Raw genomic sequence first — 12,010 nt, forward strand, 5'->3', positions numbered from 1 at the left:
CGAGAGGGGGGGGGGGGGGGGAGAGAGATTTATAGTTACAATTACAGTACCTTTTGCTTATCTTCACTCGAAGTTATCGTCTATTCGAATTCGATATTTGTCATAATTAAAACAAACTAGTAAAGGAAAAAAAAGAAAGCGATTTCGCTTTTTCTGTCTCTGTGCTTCGTAATGCCAATACACACTCCTATCTTTCTCGAATGCCTAAAATATCTGCCTATCAAAAATATATGTTTTCCCTCAAACCCAAATCCGTCGATTACATCGGACCGATTCCGGTATGTTAGTTATAATGTTAGTTATAATGTTTTGAAATATAATTGGGGTTCAAATTTTAATGTTTAGAGATCCCCACAATCTTGAGAATTAATTTTATCATACATATCTTAAAGTTTAATAAGATAATTTATATGGGTTTTTGATAGTATAGAATGATAAATCCTCAATTTTTTTTTCTACTTGACCTTAGATTTAAGTACACATATTTTGAAAAAAAATTATAATATGTATATCCATTTGATATGTAGATACTATTTTAAAAAAATGAGAGATCATCGTCTAGTTATAGTATTTTTTAATCAAATTAAATCATTGTAAATTTACAAAAAAATACTTAATCAAATATTAATTAGATCAAAACCCTTACTATAGATTTTTTATTAATCTATGGGGAATTCAGTGTCTTTGGACGAAAAGTAAGAATATTTCGATATCATTTCAAATAAATTATGACAAAAAAAAGTTTTTTTCGTCGTACAATCTTAAATTTAGGCCTATATGTTTAGTTATTTTATGGTAAAAGAATGACGATAAAGATAAGATATGAGTCGATTATAATATCTTTAAATGGATTTATAACGATCATGTTGATGAATCTTAATATTGTAAGCGGGTTTTAATTAGTTTTATATCATGATTATTTGATTTATTATGTCTTTTAAGATTTTAGAAAATAATTTATATGAGTTTTAATAGGAGGTTTGATGGAAACTACGAAAGTTTTAACGTATTTCAAAAAATTATAACAAATATTTTAATCAATTTTTACTTATTCTTAGATTCATGTTTATATATTTTGAAGAAGTATTCATTTGTGGTAAGAAAGACAACAATAGAAGAGTGAGATATGATATTTTTAGTTATTGAATTAAGACGTCGTAATTCTATTAAAAAATACTTTTTTATGAATATTTGTAAAAAGGTAATGGCTCCATAGGAATTATAAAAATAATATATAATTCAAAAAAACCCAAAAATATTTTGGTAACTAAAATATTAGAAAGCCGATAAACATTATAATTGAATTAGGAACAAAGTTAGAACATGGTTAGGAAAAACCAAAGTAAAATAATAATTTTTAATGGTTTAGGAATAGAATTTTATTTAGCATTAGAGTTTTCTTATTGGAATTAAGAATAAAGTCTAATTTGGAATAATAATATAATATTTTTTTGTTAATTGAACTGAAATTGGAATGTAGTTGGAAAGTATCACAGGATTCTTAATTGGTTTAAAATGATGTTGATTTAAAATATATGGTTTAAATTAAAAGTATTTTTTTTAACAAGGTTAGGAGTAAAATATGGTGAGGAAGAGATTGATACAGTGCACTTTATAATAGCTTTTAAATAATTTAAATTTAGGATTTAACTAAAAGTGAGTCCATAAGTAAAAATATGATGATGACATCCACAAAATAAATTTTTTTAATTATTTTGCTTACTTTTTAAGATATATTTAAGTTTTATTTATTTATTTTTTATTATATCATGATTTATGTTTCATTATCATACGGACATTGATATGAGTCGATAGTCGTTATGAAACATCATAACATGTCGTCATGAATATCACTCCTCGATCAATTCGATTATGACTATTCTTATAATTAAATCATCGACATCTTATGATTATGATCTCATATGAAAAAAAAATTAATTAAGTACATATAAGAGGAGATTTTTTATTATTTATTAAAAATTTTAAGTTAACTTGAGTTTTGATTTTTCAATCAAAGATGGCTCTCATCAAAACATGCCACTCTTCCTCGACATCGAGTTATGTGGGCGTCTGCGCTGGAAAGATCATTTCTAGTCGTACATAGGCGTGGACGATGACACGCGCCATGTCATGTTTCGCGTCATACATCACATCCCACGTAGACCGAATGGAAGCCGGCAACCACGATACGATCCCGTTGCCATCGGTGCACCGTCAGATTTGAAATGGATGGAGGAGATGGTGGACTCATGGTATCCCTCTGCTTAGGACATATACCCACAATCTCGTAATCACGGAACCGTCGTTGCGGGCCCCATAGGAGCTCGGAATCTCCATTCCTGATCTGGGGATCAGGGCTCGAGACGGAAAAGGGCCGAGGGTATGCGGCGGCTCTTCGTTCCTCCGTTGCCATCCTTCTCCCGTTCGTTTCTGCTTGTTGATTCTTGCCGGGTAAGATCGTTTCCTCGATCGATCTCTCGTTCTATCTATCTCTCTCTCTCTCACATGGCGGAAAAATCGTCTTGTGGAAAATCTCGTTTTTTTTATTGGTCGCTAAAAATGCGATGTTTATTTAGTTGGTTTGTAGAAATTTCGTATTTGACCGCAGGGTTTTGTCTATTCCGGTGGACTCTGTCCGTGCTTGATGAATTCTTTGTTATTATCGAGCAATCGGTATGTCGTTGTTTTGTCCTTCTCTTAGGAAGTTTTGGTGAATTATGTTGCATTACTGTGAGTGATGCGTTTCCCCATTTCATCGTGAATCCACAAATTTATCGGATTTTGATATGGAGTTTAGGTTTTCTCTGATCGTGCACAAATATACTAAAGGATATATGGTTTTTTGGCTTGGGTTTCCATGGAAGCTAATTCTTTGTCGTAATTTATGGTTTCGTTGGAAGAAAGGAAAAATCGTCATAATTAGCGTATTAGATCGAGCGAGAGCATCACTTATATTGCTGGAAACGATTAATTCCGATTGTACGGATCATGAAACGTTTACATATATCTAGTGGATGAAAAAACGTGCGTGTTGTCTCTATGGCGATTTGCATAGCCGTTGTTCGTTTTTTTGCATTGTCAACAATTTGTGCGCGTAGTTGATTACCCTTTCTCTTATTTTGTCGTAACTTCTGTGGGATCTGTTATTGGCTGATCATCTTTGTCGTATATATTTCTTTTTTTTTTCTTATTAAAATGTGTTGTATTCGTTATATTCAAGGAACACTATGATTCACTTCATTGTCAGTGTGTTTGGCTTGATTGCAGTAATTTTTGTTTACCATGCTATATTGCAGGGGTATGGAAGTTGATTATTCATAACTAATCTTGCATTTATATGCCGCTTTCCAATCTTAATCATCTTTTTGGAATTTTGCAATTTCTAATAAGCATATAATGTATATGTCAAACTTGATGGTGAAGGGTCTTTTAGTCAGATCTTAGTGTTGCTTTAATCTTCTCATTTCAGGTTTGCTTCGAGGGGCCTCTTACAATCCAGCTTGATTGAAGAGTAATATCTGGTGGTCATCGTGATAAATTCTGCTCGAATCTTTGTGGTTGTGAGCACGTACACCTCTTCCATATATTGTTAAGTTTTCCATTATCACATGATGTGGAAATTTGCATCGAAAGCAATTACCGGAAAATTATGCACAAGTACCAAAAAATCAAGCTCTCAAAATCCTGATTGCTCTGATGATGAGGTTTCTTCATGCACTAGCAAGGAAGACGGTTTGGAGTGCCCGATTTGCTGGGAATCCTTTAACATTGTTGAGAATGTGCCTTATGTCTTGTGGTGTGGCCACACCCTATGCAAGAATTGTGTCCTGGGGCTTCAGTCGGCAGTAGTTAAACTTCCAACTGTCCCCGTCCGGCTACCTCTGTTCATCTCATGCCCATGGTGCAACATCTTATCCTTCCGTCTGGTTTACAAGGGCAACCTCAGATTTCCTCACAAAAACTACTTCCTGCTTTGGATGGTTGAGAGATTGAATGGTGATAGTCAGAGATCTCAGTCCACAATCTGCCAGAATCTGTGGTCTTCAAGCGGCAGCCAACTCTTACAAAATCATGGTTACGATCATCACAACCAAGTATCTTCCCATGTGCTTGCAGAGCAATCAAACTCAAGCCAAACAGGTCTTGGCCACCTTGTTGGCGTTTATTTCAACACAGAGAGGATACATGCTACATTTCGGAAGTCTCTGGCATTCATTATTGAACAGACTGCTAAGATACCACTTGTAATAATCTTCCTCCTCATAGTTCTTTATGCCATTCCTGCCAGTGCTGCCATCTTGGTGCTGTATATCCTGATCACAATCCTGTTTGCTGTGCCATCCGTTTTGGTTCTGTATTTTGCGTACCCTAGCTTGGATTGGCTTGTCAGGGAAATCCTCACATGATATTCTCTATTGGCCAAGGCAGCTCAAAACTGATGGCTGCCAATTGTCGAGTGAATGGATGATTAATTCTCTGAAATTCTATTACTGACTGTAATTTGTGTACAATAGTTTTCTTTTAATCTCAAATTTCTGCACTTAGCCATCATGCTCGTGGAAGATGGTGGTAGTCGCAACTAATATATGTTGGTTGGGAAGGCATTATCTTTAGATTGTTAGAGGTTTTAATATTACGTTCCACCTCAAAAGATGTAGTGTTCTTGAATGGGCAAGGTCTTTAAAGTTTAAACATTCTGGTTTTAGTGTATATCATTCGTGGTATGGCATCATGGCAAATCATATATCTTTCCATTTTATGGTTTTTCATGGTATTCTTCAATTTGTTTTTCTTTCATGCTGTTCTCATTTATTTTGGATGTTCAATTTGGTAAGCTATTCATTATTGTACGAAGAGCTGAAGTTCATACCTGGCATTCAATTTTGTTTACTTGTTCGTCGGCTTGTCTGCAAATTGTGGTTTCCATCTTATGATGCTGTTTTACGATTGATGCCCAAAAGATCGGAACCGGGCTTTTGTTTATTTTCTTTTATTGAGCAGAGAGTCCTCTTCCATCCTCGAGTAGAAGATATCCACAATGGCGGCAGCTACTTTAGTTTTGTTTATCTTGTTACTGCCCAAGGATTTGCACTACGAACATTCATGCCAAGATGTCATGCGATTCTCCAAAAGGTTCTAATTTAAATTGTATCTATCTGGTTGAAATAGTCTTTCCACTAGAATTTTCTGCCATGGACAGCAAGTAGAACTTGTGGATCTGGTTTCCTGGAAGCTGGAAGCTCCTGAACTGTGCTTGTGGATGTTTTTAGTACTGTACTGTGGTTTGTGCATGATGATCTGGCTAGCAGCACCTTGTTTTCTTTTAATCAATTCGTAAGTGAATTACATGAAGATTAGATTTTACAAACCTTTAATGAATCTACCTATTTTGGTGGAGTACCACACCATCTACTCAATTAAAATCTAGATTGGTACTCCACAAATTGTGGCACACCTGCCATGAACATTTGCCAGGTGCTCCACATACGTACTCAATAGAAATGTGAAGGATTGTATCAATTATCAACCCATATGATCCACTGATAATTTATTGGTTTGAATCTAAGTCACATCCAATCTTGTGCCACCTAAAAACGTTATAATGTTAACGGATAACGAGCTAAGTATATAGCAACATTATCTTGCTACCCACAACTCGCATCTAGTCATTTAAAACTCGAGATATCAAGATATTGAGATGATTGATGTTTTGCTTCACTTGTCGCACCCATTACAAAAACAGTCCAAAAATTTATCAAAATAGATCATTTTTAGTCATAAGTGAGTCACGAGCGGACAAACGACAAGCAAAGTGCAAAGTGATACTATCTTGCTACTCGAAAGTCGTATTCAACCTTGTACCACCTAAAAATGTTTTAAAGTAGGCGGATGACGAGCAAAGTACGGAACAACATTCTCTTGCTAATCATGACTCATCATCATCTAGTCTTTTGCGACCAGAGATATCAAGATACTTAGATGATTTATGTTTTGCTCCACTTTTCACACTCATTGAAATCATTTGACTTTAAACTATATAATTAATAAATAATCATAAATAAAAGTTTAAAGTGAGCAAAACATAAATTACTTATTATGTCTCTCATTTGGAGCTAAAACTTTTAATAAAATTTACTATCTATTTTTATTTTTACAAGTAATTATCATCTTAAATTGCTAGCCCCTTTCCATTTTTTTTCCCTCTGAATGTTAGTTAGCTTAATTAGCAAATTAAAGATCTTCATTCTTACTAGCAAAAAAAAAAAAAAAAAAACGCAAATTAGACATTTGTTTGATACCTCATGTACTTCAAATAGAATTTTTGTTTAAAAGTAGGTATAAATACCACTACCATATGCGATTATATATTATTTATACATGTTTTAGTTACATTTGCAAGATAATAGTCACAATTGGGTTCGATCCTCACTAATATCGATCTATTGATTTTTGAAAACCATATCATCTATCTCATCTTTATTCTCCGATCAATCTAATCAAGTCTGATCCAACAATCTAATTTGAAATTGTCACTTCTCCTACATGAGTAAAAGTGGCTTCTTACTTTTTTTCCTTTAATGATCAAAGCCACTCATTCCTCACCTCCAAGATTCTCTTACTAAGTAACACCCCCTGTAGAATCCATATCTTAATTGCTTTCCTTAATGGCTAAACAAAATCCTTCGATTGCCACCTTCCTTCGAAGCCATGCTCACTTTTGCGGGTCCTTTTCTCGCGTTCATCCCTCCTTCCCTTCCCTAACCATATAATACCTGTCCTCCCTCTCTCTCTCTCTCTCTCCCTCTCTCCCAAGAAACAGGGGAGTCGAATAGTGTAGTGGCTTGGGGAGCGCACGAAGAATTATTTGACGCTTTCGATCCCAAGTATTTCTAACAGTCGTATCCGACCGTTTCCCTCGTGAGGTGATCGGGACCTGGTTTGGTGATGCTCTGTGACAGGTAACACACGCCATCTTAAAGTAATAAGCGTTGCTTTGCTAGCTTGCTTGCACGATCTCCAAAGGTCTTCTTCCTTGATGGGAGGGAGACTGGTTGTCCTCGAATCGGCGCCTGCTTCTTCGCTTTCTGGTGACGGGACTCACCGAAAGGTGCGACTTCTGTTCCGAGTCATGATTCGTTTTCCATCCTTTCTCGCGGTCTCGTTTGGTATGGTTGTCGGTTTACTGTTTGATGGGTCGAAAGATGGATCTCTTTTGGTGGATTTCGTGATGATTGCTTCTTCCTTTGCTTAAAGATGTGATCTTGATCGGTGGTCTCTTCGGATTTGTTCCAAGGAAATGACCAAACTTTTTTTGTTTATTGATTTAGTTCATAGACTATATCGAAACTTTTCGTAATAAGAACCATCAAAAGACGCGATCTTGATGGATTCTTTGGCTTCTGTCTCTCGGACGGTTTCTATTCACTTGATTTGGGGTTAGTGTTTCTTCACCGATTTAGATAGGCGTAGAACCACCAAATGAAGTCTGGTATAGGTTCTCTTTTTGGCTTAAACGAGTTCGTAGCTACAATTCGTTGACGTTAGCATGCCTTCTATATTGGCTTTCTTATGACGGAAATATCTGTGAGTAACGCCTTGATGGGTTTCTTGGAAACTAGAAGCCGATGAAGACATCTAATAAAAGGCTTCAAGTTTCTTGGGTGGCTTTTTTCTCTTGCTCTCGTCATACCGTGTTTTCTTCAGATGATGCTTCTTTTTTTCTCAGAAACAATTTATAATTCTGTGGTTGTGCAAAGATTTATCTATAGTTGTTTGTTTCAGGTTATAGCAACTTGATTTGCATATTTGCTACGTTTCTTCTTGCTGAAGATAAATTCTTCTCCTGAAGCAGATTAACCATGTTTCTTACTTTCCTGAGGCTGAAGTAGAGGAAGACCAAAGAAAACTGTGTCAACCAATCAAATCTGATGATCTCGAGTTGACTAATGATATTGCATTTAGCAAAACTTTGTAGTAGAAAGGATTAAATAATTGGAGGCCATGGATTATTGTTATCAGATCGTTTTTCCTTAGTATTGTATGTTATTTTGCTTTATATTAGCAGAGATGAACAAATGAAAAACTGAAAAACTTAGATATACCTTTTTCCTGTCTCACCCTTTTCCTTGATTTCTTTTCTCTTTATTTGTCTCTTTTTTTTCGTCAATCTGAAACAAACAAATAGCAGATGATAACCAGAAGCAGGATTAGATCAGTCCCAATCCAATCAGATTGCCCTTGGTGATGTGGTCTATAGGAAACATCCACCCTCAACTCTGTTCTTTTAGCCTGAGGTGTTCTCTTGTTTTCTTAATTGTTCATCACTTTTCTTGAGTTACTCTGAGATTGATTACACATCACTGGAAGTCTTGACAGCCATTTATCAGCTACCATTGGTACAATGAATGCCAATATCGCAGTATTAAAACCTTGTTGAAACATTCAGCTATGCTGCACAGGCATGGAAATGATATTTCTTACAGGAAAGATAACTAGTAGAACTTACACAATTGAACTTGTTTAAATTTGGCCTTTTCTTTCTGGTATCAATGTTAACTTCTGTAACTCTTATTTCCCTTTTCCCTTCTTTTTCTTTATGTTGCAGATTTGCTTAACAAAAACAAGCTTCTAGCTATCTCAAGGTCCAATGACCAAAAAGATGATGGATACGCGTGCAATCTCCGTAAACCCTGATACAAAACGAGAGAGGAGGATATCCTCAACTGGTGAATTAAGTACTGGAGGTTCATTAGTTTCTTCGACAAGCAGCGAAAAACCTCTTCCTAATTATCTAAGGGCTTCTACAAGCTCCTGCCATGATTTTTGTAAATACGGACGGAAACATGATTCCGATGCTGAGGCTAAGCATCCATTTCTTCTCAAATCAGGGAAGAAGTTGACTCTTAGAGAAGAGTTGCTGCAAGTGAACAGTGTAAATGTAGAAGAAAGATGGAAGAGGCTTACTACTAAGCCGAAGTCCTCATCTCATCAAAGAGCTGAATTTCCTGATACTACAGCAGTCAGTAAGCAGAAAGCTGCATCAAAGATCAAGGAGGTCAGATTGCCAGAGCAACATGCTGACATGAAGTTGCAAATTTCATCATCAATCCAGAAAAGCAGTATATCTAGTGATTCGGAAAGTCCTCCAACATCACAGAACGAAGAAACTCAGGTGAAAAGTTTGAACATAGGGGATCAGAAGATGAAACAAGTTACCAAATCGAAGACTTTAAACAAGTCTCAATCATTCTCTTCCAAGCTTAAAGTTGGTGAGCAGATGGGTACTTCTCTTGGCAATGGAATTGATGGAAGTCAGAAGTCAGGTACCATCAAGAGGAATATTTCTTCACCTCTCCAAGAAGCCACTTCCTCTACTAAACCGAGATTGATTAGGCAAACGTCTTCGAAGAGCGACATCACACATGATGGACCTCAAAAAATTGGACAAAAGCCACTAGTGCATAATGAGGTTCCTCAAGTTGCAGTGAAACGTGTGACATCTAAGAAAGCCATTAAAAGTCCAACCGAAGGATCAGGATCATCACTTACTCCTTCACATGGACCAATTGAGCAAAGAAACAAGAAGGTATTATATGATAAGAGTAGGGAAATAACAAGAACATTAGAAAGGAAGATGCTGAAACCATCCACAGCTTCTCCATCGCTCAAGCATATTGGTGATGAAACCTCGAGTTCAAAGCAAAGTAAATACAAAAATGGAAAACAAACAGTCTCCATGAAGAACCAGAAAGTTGGGAACAACGCTGAGCTTGTTGCTCGGAACAACGAGAAGAAAACATTGTATGTCATTGATAAGATACCAGAGAAAGTCGATATGGATTCTGCAGAGCAGAACTCATCGAAAGTGGAGAACATTGTTTATGATCTCTCAGAACAGCCACTGTCGAAATATGAAAATATTGATTCGGATTCCCTTCAGGAGACATCACTGAAGCCAGATAATTCAGACACGGGCGTCCTGGGGCACAAATTGCTGGAACCAGAAAACATTAGTGCTGCCTCTCTTGAATTGACACCTGATGATAAAAAGAAGTTCCAAGTAAAGAATGCCGATATGGACTTCCTAGAGCAGAGATCACTGAGCCCAGAGAACATTGATTTTGATTCTCTGGAAATGATACCGGATGATAAAAAATGGCTAGAACCAGAAAATGCTGATATGAATTCTCTAGGGGAAAATATGCTGAAGCCAGAAGAAAACGGTTTTGAGTCCTTGGTGAAACCCACCGACCAGGAATTGCATGGACCAAAGAGTGCTGACACGGATTCTCTAGAACAGGAATTGCTGAAACTAGAAGACATTGATCTTGATTCTCTTAACGTTCAGAATTTGCTTGAACAAGGGAATGCTGATAAGGATTTTCTTGAGCAGAAGCTGCTGAAACCAGAGAACATCGATCTTGATTCCCTTGAGCTGAATCCCAATGATGACCACTCGTCCCAGTTAGGATCAGATGATGAAGAGATTGAGGAAATAGAGTCTGCCTCTTCTGAATCATCTGAATCAGAGTCAGTAAATGAACCTTCAAAAGATGAACAGAAGAAAAGGTCCAGAATAGATGCAGTTGTCCACCCTGAAGATAAACTTTCCACACCTCACAAATTGAAGTTTAGGAGAGGTAAGATAATTGAACTTCAACCTGAATGCAAAGGTCTAAGAAGGCTGAGATTCAGAAGAGGAAGACTGATGTCTAAGAGTGCCGATGATGATCAAGTCGAAAGGATGAACTTCCAAAGGAGTGAGATGGGTGCACCAGCTAGTGATCCTAGTCCAGAATCTAAAGGTGTTGTGCTGAAACATCAAGATATGCAGGAGAAGAAAGACATCCAAGGCCTGTTCAACAATGTTATCGAAGAAACAGCAAGTAAACTAGTGGAGAGCAGGAGGAGCAAGGTGAAGGCATTGGTTGGCGCCTTTGAAACTGTGATATCTCTTCAAGATAGCAAGCCAGCATCTACAGGCTAAATGATCAGTTTGGTGACTTTTCTTTTTTGGTGATAGCTAAATTGAATACTCATGATCCCATGTGTTTATTTTCCAACATTAAATGGTGTGCATATATGAATACATATTATTTTTTTCGTTAAAGATTCAAGAATATTTGTTATGTATAACTTTATGTTCAGAAAAATGGCTTGGTTTGAGAAGGTTTTGTTGGTTTCAGAAGTGACTCTTGTTATGATGTCTTTCTTTCATGGTAAGGGGTTTATGATCCTTTATTCTAATTCATAACCAATGTCATCATTTTCATACTCAAAATACACATGCATTTGGCTTCAGTTTTACTTGAATAATAAGTGTGCTAGTCTGCATAATGTTTGTAGCTTGTTCTTGTGACTTAAAGATAAATTTGGCTTTCGATTTTGGTAGCTTGTGCATTGCATGGATGTATTCTAAATCACGAGTGTTATCCTTAGCCAACTTGGATCCAAAATGTTCATTGAATGCATTAGCTGATGCTGGGAAAGATGGCTTTTCTCTTGCACTACAAAGGTTCTCAGGAGCCTTGTTGGTTGATTGTGTGTGTTGGGTTACTGCAGAGGGCAAAGGTTTCACTGAAATCAATTACTACTTTTACAGTGTTTTACTCTTTCCATCTGTGTAACAAATCAAATCAGTTTCCTATTTCCTAGTTCCCACAGTGAATTAGCTGAAGAACAGCTGTAATTCCATATGACAACCTCAGTTCTTCCCCAGTATAATGTGACTACAATTGTTTCTGATTATCAAGGTTCCATGTTGATTTTACTTCATGCTCTAAATTTTATGCATTTTTTTTCTTTTCTGAATGTTAGTTCCTCTTTTGTTCATAATGCTTCATAATCTTTGTGAGAATCTAAACAAATGAGCCCATGCTGTAAAAAAAAAAAAGGAAAAAAAAAATACTGCAGCGATCAGCATGCATGTTGTCTCCATGCTTGCTTTCCTCTGCTGTTTATTATGGACACAGTAACTCTGAAAGAAGCATTAGCCATAGGCAACAACAGG

General features: G+C 36.5%; 2 protein-coding genes across 2 annotated transcripts; both read left to right on the forward strand.

Annotated features, from left to right (window-relative positions):
- Positions 1 to 2,312: 2,312 nt before the first annotated feature.
- Positions 2,313 to 4,551, forward strand: LOC135650958 (uncharacterized). The gene is made up of 2 exons (XM_065170685.1): positions 2,313 to 2,451; positions 3,470 to 4,551. Exon 2 carries the CDS (start codon positions 3,609 to 3,611, stop codon positions 4,404 to 4,406), a length of 798 nt encoding a protein of 265 aa, XP_065026757.1. The 5' UTR covers positions 2,313 to 2,451; positions 3,470 to 3,608; the 3' UTR covers positions 4,407 to 4,551.
- Positions 4,552 to 6,830: 2,279 nt separating this feature from the next.
- On the forward strand, positions 6,831 to 11,169 carry LOC135582979 (uncharacterized). The gene is made up of 2 exons (XM_065170868.1): positions 6,831 to 7,108; positions 8,606 to 11,169. The coding sequence occupies exon 2, from the start codon at positions 8,648 to 8,650 to the stop codon at positions 10,985 to 10,987; it is 2,340 nt and encodes a 779-aa protein (XP_065026940.1). The 5' UTR covers positions 6,831 to 7,108; positions 8,606 to 8,647; the 3' UTR covers positions 10,988 to 11,169.
- Positions 11,170 to 12,010: the final 841 nt, after the last annotated feature.

Source organism: Musa acuminata, chromosome BXJ3-10 (genome assembly GCF_036884655.1).
Source record: "Musa acuminata AAA Group cultivar baxijiao chromosome BXJ3-10, Cavendish_Baxijiao_AAA, whole genome shotgun sequence".
In the NCBI taxonomy this organism is placed as follows: domain Eukaryota; kingdom Viridiplantae; phylum Streptophyta; class Magnoliopsida; order Zingiberales; family Musaceae; genus Musa; species Musa acuminata.

What these genes read in the sequence shown, in the direction of transcription:
- LOC135650958 (XM_065170685.1), top strand. Translation starts at nt 3,609, where the DNA reads ATGATGTGGAAATTTGCATCGAAAGCAATTACCGGAAAATTATGCACA.
- LOC135582979 (XM_065170868.1), top strand. Translation starts at nt 8,648, where the DNA reads ATGACCAAAAAGATGATGGATACGCGTGCAATCTCCGTAAACCCTGAT.